General features: G+C 38.8%; 1 protein-coding gene and 1 pseudogene across 1 annotated transcript; one reads left to right on the plus strand and one right to left on the minus strand.

Annotated features, from left to right (window-relative positions):
- Positions 1-375: 375 nt before the first annotated feature.
- LOC127791000 (rust resistance kinase Lr10-like) lies at positions 376-4,428 on the minus strand (annotated as a pseudogene).
- An 85-nt stretch (positions 4,429-4,513) lies between these two features.
- On the plus strand, positions 4,514-5,398 carry LOC127791001 (uncharacterized). Its single transcript, XM_052320738.1, has 2 exons — positions 4,514-4,774; positions 4,817-5,398. The coding sequence occupies exons 1-2, from the start codon at positions 4,514-4,516 to the stop codon at positions 5,396-5,398; spliced, it is 843 nt and encodes a 280-aa protein (XP_052176698.1).
- The last annotated feature ends 10,408 nt before the right edge of the window (positions 5,399-15,806 follow it).

The raw sequence follows: 15,806 nt of genomic DNA on the forward strand, positions 1-15,806 counted from the left end.
ATCCTCTTGACTAGGGATGATAAATACAAGAATAGAGCATGGCTATTTATAGGAGAATGGAAGGCAAGCAAGTCAACAATGGTTAGCCCACCTTGCCTAACAAAACAAGGATACCTAACTCCCTAACTCCCTAACATGTCAAAGCAGCCTTCTTTGCCTAACAAGACAAAACCCACTGCCAAACAATCAAACACATGTGGCTTGACTTTTTCAATGATATGCATGGTTGCACGCTCTCTCTAGCTATATATGCACATTATTTTTGACATGAAATATCAAATTTACTTCCACTTATGTTCATAGTAAATGAAAATATATATCAATGCTTGCCCTTGTAAGATTTGTATTGATTCCAATCTATTTATCTCACATTTCTTATAGACAAACAGAGGGCTTAGGAGGCATAGGCAAGAGTGTAACACTCCCCTGGAGCATCTCCAAGACCTTGCTCATTGATGGGCGATCATCGGGTTTCATTTGAATGCACCACAGAGCCACCAACATCATCTTTTTCACTAGCAATTCATCCTCCTCACTGGCATCCCCATTTCTATCCCATTCCCTTTATTTAACTAGTTATATGCCTATGTGTTGATATATTGCAACCCTGTTCAATAAGCCAAACCGACTGAGAGCAAGTGCAGTAAAATAGAAACAGAAATGACAACACAGTGAGTTACGTGTTCGGATCAAAAGATTATATTCACGTCAGAGGCTCTGCCTCTTATTTAATCCACTAATAGTTTTTTATTACAACTGGATTACAAGATCACAACAAGACCAAAATGTATTGCAAATACATAAACTAAAAACAAGAAAGAAAATACAAGAACAAGTATAGGATATGTTCTATTGATCTCAAGATCATGTCAAGAATCTGATCTATCAATTACATCAAATCTCTCACGCCTCAGGCGATTCAACAACAAAGATTAAAACAATACAGCCTTACCAAGTGATATTACCACAAAACCAAAGTCAATCGAACAAGAGAAGGATTTACGAGCGAGAGAGAGTCTCACTTCATGCACCGAACATAGGGTTTCAGAGAATGAGAGGAATAGCATATTTGTGGCAATTAGGGCATGAAGCTGCCCTTATATAGCAGCAAGCAACCAAGCTGGGCAGAGGCAAACTCGCGTGGGCCACACGAATATGGGCTTGGCTCATGAAACATATCTCAGCCCAATGGCTATTTAGCCCACAAAATAATCAGCAGATCATATATACATTAAAATGTTATCTAAATGAAAATAAGATGAAACCCAAATGTATATAACAAAATTCAAAAAAACATCACATATCAATTATATAAAAATACATTTTGAATCATAAATCCTAATACCATGAAGGGAAGTAAACTTGGCTATAGTGATCCATAAAGGCATTTAAGTTTTGCCTCTTGCCTGCCATTTCCATTAGCAACATTCTGAAACTGTAAACATCAACCTTGTGAAAAACCCTTCATTCTTTTTATATAACGACTCTGGAGCAGCCGAATGTCCCTCTAGCTGCAGTCAAAGACACAAAGCTATCATCAATTGGGTACAGTTTTCCCAACCCAAAATTTAAAACTTTTGGGGTGAAATTCTCATCAAGAAGAATGTTGTGAGGCTTGATGTCAAAATGCAAGATCTTCATGTCACAGCCGCAACACAAGTACTCAATTCCACGAGCCACACCAAACTAAATCTTGAACATTTGGTTATAAGTCAAGGATGAATCTCTTTGTTCAAAAAATATGTACTTTTCAAGTGACCTATTAGGTATAAAATTATATATAAGAGCCTGGTTAGATCTTCCAACTTGAAATCCACCAAGACAAACCACGTTGACATGATGGATCTTCCCAATGGTGGCAACGTCATTGATAAATTCTCGTGTAGTAACTTTGGACTTCTTTAACATTTTTACGGCTACAATTTTACTGCTACGAAACTTTCCTTTAATTTATAGACATGGGCAAAGCCTCATTCGCCTAGCTTGTGGTTGAACCCTGTAGTCATCTTACTACCAGCTTGACTTTGAAGGAAACTCTCAATGTCTTCATTCATCCATACATGTTTTCTCTTGAATTTGTACACCAAAAGTGCCAAATAGAGTGGTAGCCCAATTAAACTTCTTGCAACGAGATATTCTTTAAACAAATTTGAAAGTTAAAAACCAAACCAACGAGAAAAATCTCATGTTTGGTTGTATTTGTAAGAAATAATGAATGAAAAAATTGTTTACATTTCAAGATGGAAAAAAAATAAGCTTCCATCTCAAGAGGACAAGTAATATATACGATTTAAACACCTTTTGAAAGTTAAAAACCAAACCAACGAGAAAAATCTCATGTTTGGTTGTATTTGTAAGAAATAATGAATGAAAAAATTGTTTACATTTCAAGATGGAAAAAAAATAAGCTTCCATCGCAAGAGGACAAGTAATATATACGATTTAAACACCTTTTGTTAATAATTTGTTTATGTATAAAGAACACCTGCACAATCTAATAAAATAAACATACATATGAAAAAACAAGGACATTATCCCTTTATCTTTCTCATGTCTTTTGAAATTGCACTGGAAAATTCTGTTTCTATGAGTTAATTAATTTTGAAGACAATCATGATATTCATGCATTATTTTAATAGTTTATTCAACTTATTTTTTTATTCATAAAAAATAACAAAAAAATGTTCACGTTAATAGGTATAAAAAAGTTTAAACTCACAATTTCATATTTATCACATATTTATCATGAGAAATGAGTTTCCACTTAAACACCTTTAACAAAATTAATTTTCATATTTATCACATATTTATCATGAGAAATGAGGGCAAGAAAATGGCTTGGGAACTTGTTTCCAGAAACACGCATTTGTTGGATTAAGAAGATATCCAGATGCTTAGGCCTACATTTGGATATGAGAGGCTTCAAATGAAAAGCGCAAATTTTGGACAGATTCGACACCCTTTCAAATTCGAGGCATAACTCTCTAGTACAAGCTCTAATTGAGGTGATTCAAGATGATGTGAAAAGACAAGAGAAAGATATACAACTTTCATATTTTGAGTTTTGAGAGATTCGGGCTGCATTAGGATCAAAATCGGGCTGTAATGTGGTAATCGCAATGCTGAAACATGGGACATCCGAATGACTTTACTCTTATTCGAATGTAACTCACAAAAAATTCAAAGAAGTCATCCGAATGAGTCATTGTAACATCAGGATAACACTTATATACCCTTAGCTCAGTTTCAATTTTTGCTTCTTGCATCCGGATGCTAAGCACCCCAACCGAATGAGTGATCCAAAAAGCCATAAGGGTATCCGAATACCTCATATTCCATCCAAATAAGTCCAAAACTCACTGATGTGGCATTACCTAAAATTACTAGAATACCCATACGCGCTAATAGTCTCACCTGCCACGTGGATCACCGGAGAGACCGACACGTGGCAAGTCAACACTCTGGAGCGGAGCCCGGGAAATCCGGGCCGAACCGCAAGACCCGTTCCAACTTGATCAGGATTCTCGGGAGTCGTGCCCGCTCATCTCGGGTACCCAAAACGGGTTCGCCTATAAAAGACAAGGACTCTCACCAGGTATATTCAAGCTCTACAGCTCTCTCATTTACTACTACTTGCATTTACTCTACTGATTTGAGCGTCGGAGTCCACCCCGGGGGATCCAAGCCCCGGCCCTCCATTGTCTTGCAGGTTCTACACCCGAGGTCCGACATCCCCAAGTCCGAGGTTCCATTCCCGAGGTCCAATCGCAGAGGTGGCACGTGGTGGTCAGTCCCAAATACCATCATCATTTGGCGCCCACCGTGGGGCCAACGTCCAAACTCGCTAGCCTCTTCATTCCCTACCTCGCGCTTCGGACTTCAACTCCTCACCTCGGACCTCGTTCTTTCCACGAGTGTCAAACGACTTTCGCTCCTTGTCATAACTAACTACATGGCTCCTCGAAGAGACGTGACTCGTAGCCAGGTCAGAGCCAATCTAGAAGCCCCGCAGCAAGGGGAGAATCCACCACCTCCAGCCAATCCAATGCCGGAGGACTGACTCACCAGGTTAGAAAACCAGGTCCAACAGCTAACTGAGTTGTTGACTGGTTATCTACACTAGACTGAACAACATCGTTAGCATGTGCCCTCTCAGCGGGCTGAGCATCAGTCACCTCCTCCTGCTCGGGAGCCTCGTCAATCCCACCAGACGGGCCAGGAAATCCACTCCTCTAAGGCGACAGGATCCACTTCTGCCCCCTCGCAAGAAAGAGGGATTTCGCAGGAGAGGCGATTGTGTTTCCTAGAGAAGCAAGTCCAGGAACTCAAGAAGGGAAATGAAGAGTTGCTCCACCTCGGCTCTAACCAACCTTTGAGTAAGGGCATCATGGCAGAGGTTCCACCGGAAAGGTTTCGTATCCCCTCCATCAAGCTCTATGACGGAAGCACAGATCCCTATGATCACGTCGAGTTTTTCTCCTCTCACATGCTGGTGCAATCGGGGTCGGACGCGATGTGGTGCCGGGCATTTTCGACTACTTTGGGAGGACATGCCCGGACCTGGTACTCCTGTCTTCCCCATCGTTCCATCAACCGTTGGGAAGAGCTGAAGACCTGTTTCTTAGCCCACTACGCTCCTTTGAAGCGCCACCGAAAGTCTTCCATGGCTCTGGTAAGCATCAAGCAAAATCAGGGTGAATCCCTAAGGGATTTCGTGGCGAGGTTCAACGAGGAGGCATTGAGTATCAACGAGTTCGACCAGCGGATCGCAATGGTGGCTCTTTAGAATGGCTTGAGAGCTGGGCCATTTTCTCAGTCCTTGGCCAAGACTCCACCTCGTACTTTTACAGAGGCCTTGGCCCAGGCTAATAAGTACATTAATGCTGAAGAGGTGATGAAGGTGAAGCGGGCGAAACAACCTGAAAGTAAGGAAAGAGAAAAGGAGAAGAAAAAGCCAGTGGTGGAGCAGAAGACGGACTATCGCCTCTCCCGAGCTCCAGATCGCCCGAGTTTCGGGGGTGCACGTGAAAGCCCGATGAGTTATACTCCTCTCAATGCCAGTCGAGCCGAGATTCTACTGGCATTGGAGGATAAGGATTATTTGCGGCGTCCTCCACCGCTGAGGTCTCCACCCAACACTCAAAGCAAAAGGAAGTATTGCCGATTCCACCGCGACCATGGTCATGTTACAGAGGACTGCATCCAGTTAAAAGAAGAGATTCAAGAGCTTATCAATCGGGGTTACCTCCGAGATTTCGCTGGCCAAGAAGGTGTGAGTTCGGGTAGAGTTGAGTCCAAGTCGGATAATAGGAGAAGGTCTCCTACACGGGATCGCTTCCGAGAGCGAAGTTGGACACCGTCCTGGAGAGAAAGAAAACAGCCCGCTGGGGATAGATGAGCGCCGGAACCTGTTGCAAATTCGGAAAGCTGTGTGTAATCACCGCATTGCTAGGTACTATAACTGATGAGTCCACGCTAGGAGTTTCATGTCTTGAGATCTTATATTGTGACGGTTCGACGTGAGTCATCCTCGAGACGCGAATAAACTAACTCCGAATTGGGATGGATCGTACCGAGTGGTAGAATCCTTAAGTCCGAGAGGCATATCGACTAGAAGACATGGAAGGCAAGTCCTTGAAGCATACCTGGAATGTCCAAAACTTAAGGAAGTTTTTTCAATGAGGAGGGGAATTCCTCGAACCTCTTTGTACTCTTTCTTTTACGACTAATGGCAAGACTTCGGATTCTCTCCATCTAATAACAATCTCACGAAGGCCAACACTTCGCCAAAGAGAAATCCAAGGGTCACGAGCCCTAGGTCGTCCCCAAAAGGTGGACTAATGGCTACAGAAAAACTCTAGCCCAACACCCTCCTCCACGAGGGAATGGCTAAAATCCAAGGGTCACGAGCCCTAGGCCGTCCCCAAAAGTGGACTAATGGCCACGGAAGAACTCAAGCCTAACACCCTCCTCCGTGAGGGAGTGGCTAAAATCCAAGGGTCACGAGCCCTAGGCCATCCCCAAAGGTGGACTAATGGCCATGAAAGAACTCTAGCCTAACACCCTCCTCCGTGAGGGAGTGGCTAAAATCCAAAGGTCACGAGCCTTAGGCCGTCCCCAAAGGTGGACTAAGGCCCAATGGAAAACTCTAGCCCAACACCTTCCTTCGCGAGGGAGTGGCTAAAATCCAAGGGTCACGAGCCCTAAGCCGTCCACAAGCCAAAGATGGATTAATGGCTAAGGAAAAATTCAGAGCCCAACACCCTCATCCGCGAGGGAGTGGCAAAAATCCAAGGGTCACGAGCCCTAGGCCATCCCCAAAGGTGAACTAATGGCCACGGAAGAAACTCAACACCCTCTTCTACATGGGAGTGACTGAAATCCAAGGGTCAAGGGACCAAGGGATCCCAGCTTGACAAGAGGATATCTCAGCTTGATCAGCCAGACCAAGGAATCCCGCTAGAGGATATCCCAGCCTGACCAAGAAAGGGAAGACAGAGGTCAGGGAAGAAAAACCACAGCTGGACACAAGCCAAAGGAAACTCAACAGATGCGACTTAGCTTAGACAATCTCGAGCTACGCCTGCAACAAAGAAAGGTAAAAAAAAAACGGGTCAGTCAAATTAAGTCTTATTTTAAAGCCTATGTTGTTATTATTAAAAAATATAATAATAATAATAATAATAATAATAATAATAATAATAATAATAATAATAATAATAATAATAATAATAATGGGCAAAAAGGCCCAAAGGAGCGGAGGTCAACCATGGCCGACCTCCCAGTTCCCATATATATATAAATATATATTATATATAGTATTAAAAAAAATGGGCAGAAAGGCCCAAAGGAGCGGAGGTCGGCCATGGCCGACCTCCCAGCTCCCATATATATATAAATATATATTATATATAGTATTAAAAAAAAAAGGGCAGAAAGGCCAAAGGGAGGGGAGCTCGGCCATGGCCGACCTCCCAGCTCCCATATATATATTATATATAAATATATATATATTATATATATTATTAAAAAAAAGGCAAAAAGGCCCAAAGGGAGGAGAGGTCGGCCATAGCCAACCTCCTGGCTCCCATATACATATAAACATATATATTATATATATTATTAAAAAAAAGGGGGGGCCCAAGGGGCTCCTAGGAAAGCTCGGCCATGGTCGAGCCGCGGCCTAGCCAGGCCGACTTCAGCCATGGCCGAGGTTTCCTGGCCAGGCTAGTGAAGAAGAAGTTTTTTAAATATATATATATATATATGTACGCAAAGGAAAAAGCAAACAAGCAGTGAAAGTGATGAAAAATAAAAGAGTATGGGAAAGACTAACCTCAAGAGTTTGGGATTTGGTTGTCTCATACATTAGAAATACTCTTATGCATCTTGGGAAAAATCTACATTCAAATAACCTCAAAAATTAAGCTACTCCTCGACCCAGCGTGATTCTCAGCTCAGCTCAAGGAGTGGGGGGCAAGTGATGTGGCATTACCTAAAATTACTAGAATACCCACACGCGTTAATAGTCTCACCTGCCACGTGGATCACCGGAGAGACCGACACGTGGCAAGTCAACACTCCGGAGCGGAGCCCGAGAAATTTGGGCTGAACCGCAAGACCCGTTCTAACTTGACCGGGATTCTCGGGAGTCGTGCCCGCTCATCTTGGGTACCCCAAAACGGGTTCGCCTATAAAAGACAAGGACTCTTGCCAGATATATTCAAGCTCTACAGCTCTCTCATTTACTACTACTTGCATTTACTCTACTGATTTGAGCGTCAGAGTCCACCCCGGGGGATCCAAGCCTCGGCCCTCCATTGTCTTGCAGGTTTTACACCCGAGGTCCGACATCCCCAAGTCCGAGGTTCCATTCCCAAGGTCCAGTCGCAGAGGTGGCACGTGATGGTCGGTCCCAAATACCATCATCACTCACACATCTGAATGCCTAGGCTCTCATTCGAATACCCTAGCCTATATTCGAATATCTAAGCTACAATTTTCACATAGATTCGGATACAACACCAAAAATCTAGCTTAATCACTTATGTTACACACTTAACCCTTATCCAACACTTAGAAAATAATCACATAAAAAAAAAAAAAAATGACATGTTGAACATCAAGGCTAACTAACTCAATCCTCAAGGCATGACACAACATTAAATAACTAAATTCGGATTATTACACCTTTTGTTAATAATTTGTTTATGTATAAAGAGCACCTATACAATTTAATAAAATAAACATACGTATGGGCCCTACAGCATGGAGATTGGATTGAGATCAGTTATGGCCTCGAAATGATCAAGCATGATAAGGCTTTCGTGATAAATCATCATGATCTGATGGAGGCTAAGGCTTTATTAGGCATAGATTTGATAAGGTATGGCCTGATTTGGCCCAAAAATCGTGTATAAATAGGGGTGTTTCGAAGTGGTTGAATGCATCAAAATTAAATTTTGGATTTCTCATAGTTGAGAGCAAATCAGGAGTCATGGATAAGGGGCTTTTGCTCTTGAGTGTGTGAGGTTTGTTTCTGGAGATTTTGGAAAATTTTCGAGTTGGTTTGAGGGTGTTTTCGAAGGAGGCCAAAAATGCAAGGCGGTGGCCTGAAATGCGAGGCAGTGGCATGATCCAACCTATTTTTTGGCTTTTTGGGGTAGCACTGATGGTTAATTTGGGCCAAGAGGTGCCAAAGTGATCGACCAGAAGAAAGCTATCGAGTGGTGCAAAGAAAATCGGGATTGGACAATCGTCGGAGATCGAATTTTTGGAGAAGACGATCGGCACATAGCTTCATGTGCCAGTCAAATTTCCAGGCACGTGGGTCAGCACGTGGGGTCGTGTGCCGAGAAAGATATTTTTGAATTTTTTTAATTTTTTAGAATATTATTTTAGAATTTATGGCATAGAAAAAATTGAAAAAAATACTCTAGTAGGTATTTATTTGGGAACTTTCTGAAAAGAAAATAAGAGGAAAATAAGAGAAAATTATGAAAAATAGATTATTGAAAGTCTTGAACAAATGTGATGGCCAGGGGATATTGAGGTGTTAAGATTTGATCAAGAGTGTGGTTATTAGATCTCAGCATGCAAATTCAGTTCATCCTGAATTTTGAGATTTTAGTGATAAATCATTTTCAAAGGTGAGTGGTTCTATCGAAAACTTGATTTACTGTGAGAGTTCCTAACCCAAACTTGATTTATTGCGAGTGGTTCAACCCAATACTTGATTTTTGTTTCGTGCAATGGTTTTGGCATGTGAATGGTTCATTTTATATGGATGGTTAATCTAAACTGATTATTTACGTGTGCATTGAAATGTCGTTTTGAGTAATGCATCATTACATGTGGTGGTTAGGGCATTGGCATATGTGTTGGACATGGGTAGTGTTTCTAGGATGATTTTGAGTGGGAACGTAATCTCTGACATGATTGTAGTGAGCCAAGTTTCTACGTTGATGTTGACCCTCCCAAGTCAGGAGTGGTAACAATTGTTCCCGAGATGTCGAAGAGATGCATAGATGTTGCCCTTCTAAAGTTAGTATTATGTTATGTCAATATGTCACTGTTATTGTATTGCCTTTAGAGAAATTGTCTTTTTCTCGGGGTACGGGTTAAGCGTTGTGTGAGATTCTCTTGGGCAGGGACATGTTGGGATATGTTGGTTTGTTTCATGATCTTGTATATATTTATGAAAATATTTTTGAACTCTCGTTTAGATGATTTATCATCTAATTTGAACTATATTTTTAGAACATTCAAACATTCCAAGTGAAAGTAGTGATGCTAAAGGGAAAGCAGTTATCGACACTACAAAAAATTCCATAATTTAGTGACTGATTTAACAATAGAATTTTTCTGTCATTAATTAGAGATGTCTTAGTGACGGATATTCCGTCGCCAAATTTTTTAATTTTTTTTAAATTTAGCGATAGAATATTCCTTCACTAAATAATTTTTAATATTTTTTATTAAATTTTTAAATTTAGCAACGGAGTATTCTGTCACTAAATAATGAAAAAAAATAAAATTATTTAGCGATGGAATAATTTCGTCGCTAAATAATAAAAAAATAAATTTAAATTAAATATATTTAGGGACAGAATATTCCTCACTAGATAATTAAAAAAAATAAATTAATAATTAGAAATTTTAGCCATGGTATAAATCCGTCGCTAAAAAAGAAAAAAATAAATTAAAAAATAAAATTTATTAATTATATCTTAAATAAAGATTAAATAAATATTAAAATTTAGTGACGAGAGGCACCTCGTCGCTAACCAATTAAAAAAATGAAATAAAAAAAATTAGTATTAAATGCATATTCTATGTACTTTATTTACAAACTAAAATATGTAAATTGATATGATATTATAAAATTTATAATAATAAATATGTATTAAAGTAATTTTTAATCAAATAAAACATAAATATTTAAGAGATTAATTAATTACAACATTTAATTGGTACATTAGTTGAGTTAAAAATTTACATTTATTTTTTTAAATATTAATTTATGAATTTTAAGGATTTAAATTGAAAATCTTAATTTAAAATAAAATTAAAACGGCTAGTAGCTAAATGTAGTATATAATTAATATGTGCAATATATGTATTAAGGAGGCTCTCAGCTTGGACGGTCACGCACCCACGCGCACGGAGGACCAGGGATCGAAACTGAGGGGAAGCAAAAGGAGTGCGCTGGGATTAATTTTTCAGCGCTACACGTGGTGGCTTAAGAGAGAGCCATTTGACGTGTAGAGGCGAAGCCACCTACCGCCTTCAAGGCAGGGGCGTTGTAATGATCCGTTTATTTGTGAATTAATGTGAATTTGAGTGTGAGAAATTAATTGAAGAAAAATTAAAATTTATCAAGTGAGTTTTGGTAATTACTCGAAATTAATTGAGGTCGTTATCGAATATTTGGGGATTAAAGGGAAATAATAGTTTATGTTATTTTGAGGAAATGGGTAATTAATTATTTTAAGGCATTATGGAAATAAGGAAAGATGGAAAGAAATTAATTTGGGTTAATTTCTGAAAGTTATTGGTGTTAAAATGAAATTTTGGAAATTGAAAATGACTTAAAAATAAATTGATTGCGATGAGAAGCAATGAGGGTTGTAGGAGTGATGGTCGGGGGTGCCAAGGTGTAATGTGAGGTCGCAGGATCAAACCGTGGCCTAGTAAAATGCAAGCTGGGTTTTTAAAACCCAGCAGGCGCACACGGCCGCATGTGCTCGCAGCCGCCCAGCCACATGGCCACATACGCTCGGCCAGGCGCGCGCGGGGCCACGCGGTTGGCATGCGCGAGGCCGTACGGCCATGCTAGCGCATGCGCGCTACGTAGGGCCCTGCGTGGCCCTGTTGTGTGCCCACGTGGCTGGCTCCTATGTGTCTAACCACCCCCCCTTGTTGTCCAAACTCAATTTTTTTGTGCCCACGTTGCTTTACACCTTCCCTATCCCCTTGGCCTATAAATAGGCTACGTCTCTGAGTGAAATGGGAGATTTTGGGGGAAGGTTTTGGGGAAAGCTTAGAAGAATTTTGGAGAAAGTAAGGGAAAATCTACTCATGTGAGTTTAGGCTATGACGTAAGTAACCTTGATTCGCAGTAGAGGTTAAAGAAGAATATCTAAGACAAGTTCTTATTACTATTTTACAAGTTCAGTTCGTCTTTTCTCAAGTTTATGATTTAACTTGCAAGTTCCATTCTCCATCTCTTGTTATTGCAAGATCCTACCTCTTATGTTTTAAATTGCAAGTCATTTTCCTATTTTATAAGTTATTTCCCTTTTTCTAGTAAATTATTCCATGATTTACATTTATACATATTGAATCTCAAATAGGGTTTTGTATCACTCTATCTTTCCTTGGAAATGATGCTTTATTGTGGACATGCAAGGGTTTGATGTTGTCTTACATGAATGTTGCCCTATTGTGCACAATGCTCCGTTAATTGCTTGTCAGTTACATATGAGAAGTTATTATGAATATGCATGTTATGATAATATATTAAGCATATACATGAAAATAATTTTTAAAAAATATGTAAATGCCTCATGATGCGCGCAGCGGACGAGTCCGCAGGATATATCGGCAGAGAAATTGTTGAGCTCAAAGTTGGATTTCGGTCCCAAGTTTATATTATGGACTTCGGTCCCAAGGTTTCAGACTTCGGTCCCATATTTATAGTTTTAAAAAGTACTGCATATGAGCATGGATGAATGTATCATCATCTTGTCATGTGAAAGTACCTTAAATGGCATTCATGTCTCTTTTGCTTCTTGATATCCATGACTCTTATGCTCGTTTTCTTCCAATTATATTTGCTGGGCCTTGTGGCTCATCTTTGCTTGCATCATTCCAGGTAAGGGTACGACTAAAGTAGAAAGTGAGCCAAGTGAATCAGGATTCGTAGAAAGTGAGCCAAGTGAATCAGGATCCATGGAGTAGCAATCTGTACAAAGCCAACTCAATTAAAGGTTCTTGGGGTGTTTTGTGGTGTGTAGTATTAAGTTATGCTTGTTTATGTTTCAAGTTGTACCTCTAAGGGGATATGGTGGGTTTATGGACCCTGATGTGGTGTGTAATATTGAGTTATTTTTATTTTTGTGAGTATATGGACACTATTGTGTTTGTCTATGAGTAAGAATGTATGAGTGTAGCTTCCGTTGTCAGGGAGGATGTGTAATATTTTAATGGGTTTTGGTTTTTATATCATCTTGTTGTGAGTCCCTAGTTAGAGGCGCCTATAGGCGCACGCATGTTCGCCCGGCGCATGCCATAATCATTTTATTTTTTTTTAAATAAAAGTCAGTCCGTTGCTAATTAGCGAAGGGATTGTTTCTGTCGCTAATTTCAATTTATTTTAATTTTTTTAATATTTAATTTTTTAATTATGTATTAGCGACAGAAAACTTTCCGTCATGAATAGCGATGGAATTTTCCATTGCTAAAATAATTTTTAAAATAATTTTTTATTTTATTAATCAAAGACAAAAATTTCCATCGCTGATTTGTGCTATCACTACATTTTGTTGCTAAAATTCAGCGACGCTATTTTCAAAGATGGAAAGCTGCCCGTTGCTAAATCTGTTGCTAAATTTTTTAGCAACGGATTTGATGTTTTAGCAACACATATTTCCATCACTTAATGTCATTTTTTTTTATAGTGCGAGATGTAGCCGTAATTTACGTTGGTGATTTTTAATGAATATTTTGTCTATGTTCAATGTGTTTAGTAGTTGTTGTTGAGAGATGAGTCTTTATGTATTTTGTTTTGAAGATGTCATGTCAAACGTTGGTTCAATTTCTATGTTATGAATAAAGTGATTTGGTTATGTATAATTTAAGGTTTCGATCTTGCTTCCGTTGATGAGATGATGGTTACCTGTCTCAGCTTATTTGTTTTAAATTGATATGCTGAGAAGGTAGAATGGGATTGTCGAGGTTTAATTTACGCTGAGTGTATGTTGAATGATTGTTGAAAAAAAATATTTCTGAAATTCCATGTTAACGCACACTTGGGAAAAACGGGGCCTTACTACCTCCTCAACTTTTGAAATTGCATTTGGCACCTCTCTAAGCAACACCCTTAGGTTTCATCAAAAATGACCCTCAAGTTCTAAACTTTTCATTTGATCCTCGAAGATTCAGAAATAACATCATTTTGACCCTCGAGCAATTATGAGAAATTACACTTAGGCCCGAATATACGTTTTGACCGTAAACCCTTTCGTTTCATCATGAAACCACTTAAGGGTTGTTCCTTATATACGATTTGACTATTTTAAAGGTTCTGTTGACTTCTCAAAAGTTCCCTACAACAATTCGATTTTTCAGCCTAAACCAAAATTATATTGAAAACTATCTCTGATCCAATTTCTTTCGATGCTAAAAATCATTTCTCGAGATGTTCGTCGACTCCATACCCTTTTTTGTAGGTATCTAAGACCTAGGGTATACCCTACAGTCGATTCGATCAATTTTTGGGACTTTTTAGATACTAATCTTCCACTAAACTCGTATTTTTCTCAAATTTACCATTCCCGAAGCAACCCGAACTTTCTCGGTGTTACAATTTGTACATTAAAAAGTTTGTTCTAACTACTTTGTGATATTGTTTAGAGACAAAATGTGGCAGTTACATAGAAGATATTCTTTATTAAAGTATATTCCAACAGATGAATTAAAGAGATGAACACTACATATGGAGCTAGTCTAAAGAAGTAAGAAGAACTAAACTAATAGAGAACTAATGCACTAAAGAGAACCCAAGAACAAAAGTTTTCAAGTGTGCTTTATTGCTTCACATCCACCAAAAGAGAAGAAAGAGTGTGCTTATCATTCTTATCCACTATCTCTTTTTAAATTCAAGAGAAGTGTTTGTATTTCATTGTAATCTCAAGCCTTCTCTTGTATACTTCATTCATATTTTCTTGTGAGGTTGTAAAGGTTAAGCCTGATACTTGTAAAAGGTCTTGCTTGTGGTTGATTTTATTTAAAAGCCATCTTTTGTAAAAGGTTTGTAACTGAGCCTATTGTAAAAGCTATCTAAATAAGTTTGGTTAACTAAATTCTTAGTAAGGAGCCAAGGTGGTGGAGTAGGCAGGTAGTCGAACCACTCTAAAATCCTAGTGTGCTGCATTCTTTCAATTTCTCTTTATTTTTCACTTCAGTTTATTTGAATTTTTTTTGAGGATGAAAGCTTAATTCACCCCCCTTTTAAGCTAACTTTATTTTTTACAAGTGGTATCAGAGCAGGTTTCATTTGCAAGTTTAACAACCCAGAGAAAAGATCTAAATGGCCATCTTTTCAAGCAGCTCATTCCAAGAAAGCCAATCCTGCAACAAGCCACCATAATTTGATGGAAGAACAAGATGAAGACTTTCATCATTTCAAGGGATGTGGAGGCTTGGAGGGTCATAGTTAGTGGATTCCACATGCCAACTATAGCAGTTGGGAACACAATCATTCCAAAACCTAAAGAGGATTGGAATAACTAGGACATGAGGATGATCAAGCTAAATGCAGCAGCCAAGAACATGCTTAAGTGTGCTCCCAGCCTAGAGGAATACAACCGAATCTCAGTATGTGAAACAGCTAAACAAATATGGGACAAGCTTAAGGTAATACATGAAGGAACCTCTAAGGTAAAGAGGTCAAAATTCCATATGTTAAAACATGATTATAAACTGTTTTTAATACAACCTGGTGAAACAATAAAGGATATGTATACTAGAATAAATAATATAGTCTCAAATTTAAAGAACGTAACCAATATCCAATGAAGATATTGTTGAGAAAATTTTGCAGGTGTTTACCTCATGAATGGCATCCTAAGGTTACTACAATACAGAAACCAAAAGACTTAGAAAAACATTCCCTAGATGCACTTTTAGGATCATTAATGACACATGAACTTAGCATGAGAAAGCAAGAGGAGATTCCAAATAATAATAATAAAGGAGTTGCCTTAAAAGTATCTAAAAATAAGGATTTTGAAATAGAATCTAGTGATTTAGAGGATGTTGCTCTACTTGCTAAAAGGTTTTTGAGAATATTCAAAAAGAAATCTTCTAGACACTTTCATAGGAATAGGTTTGAAAACGCAGACAAGGAGTCAAAGCCAAAAATCAGGTGCTATGGATGTGGGAAAAGTAGACGGATCTAGTTAGAACGTCCAAAGGTAAAGAAGGAAGAAAAGCTCAAGGAAAAAAAGAAAAAGAGTGATCTTCTAATCTTTTAATCACAAATTAAAGAATAATCTTACTATTACTATAAAACTCGCCCCAAA

Source organism: Diospyros lotus, chromosome 14 (assembly GCF_014633365.1).
Source record: "Diospyros lotus cultivar Yz01 chromosome 14, ASM1463336v1, whole genome shotgun sequence".
NCBI classification, from domain to species: Eukaryota; Viridiplantae; Streptophyta; class Magnoliopsida; order Ericales; family Ebenaceae; genus Diospyros; species Diospyros lotus.

What these genes read in the sequence shown, in the direction of transcription:
- LOC127791001 (XM_052320738.1), top strand. Translation starts at nt 4,514, where the DNA reads ATGTGGTGCCGGGCATTTTCGACTACTTTGGGAGGACATGCCCGGACC. An exon ending in TCGACCAGCGGATCGCAATG is followed by an intron (nt 4,775 to 4,816) that starts GTGGCTCTTTAG and finishes CCATTTTCTCAG; the next exon opens with TCCTTGGCCAAGACTCCACC.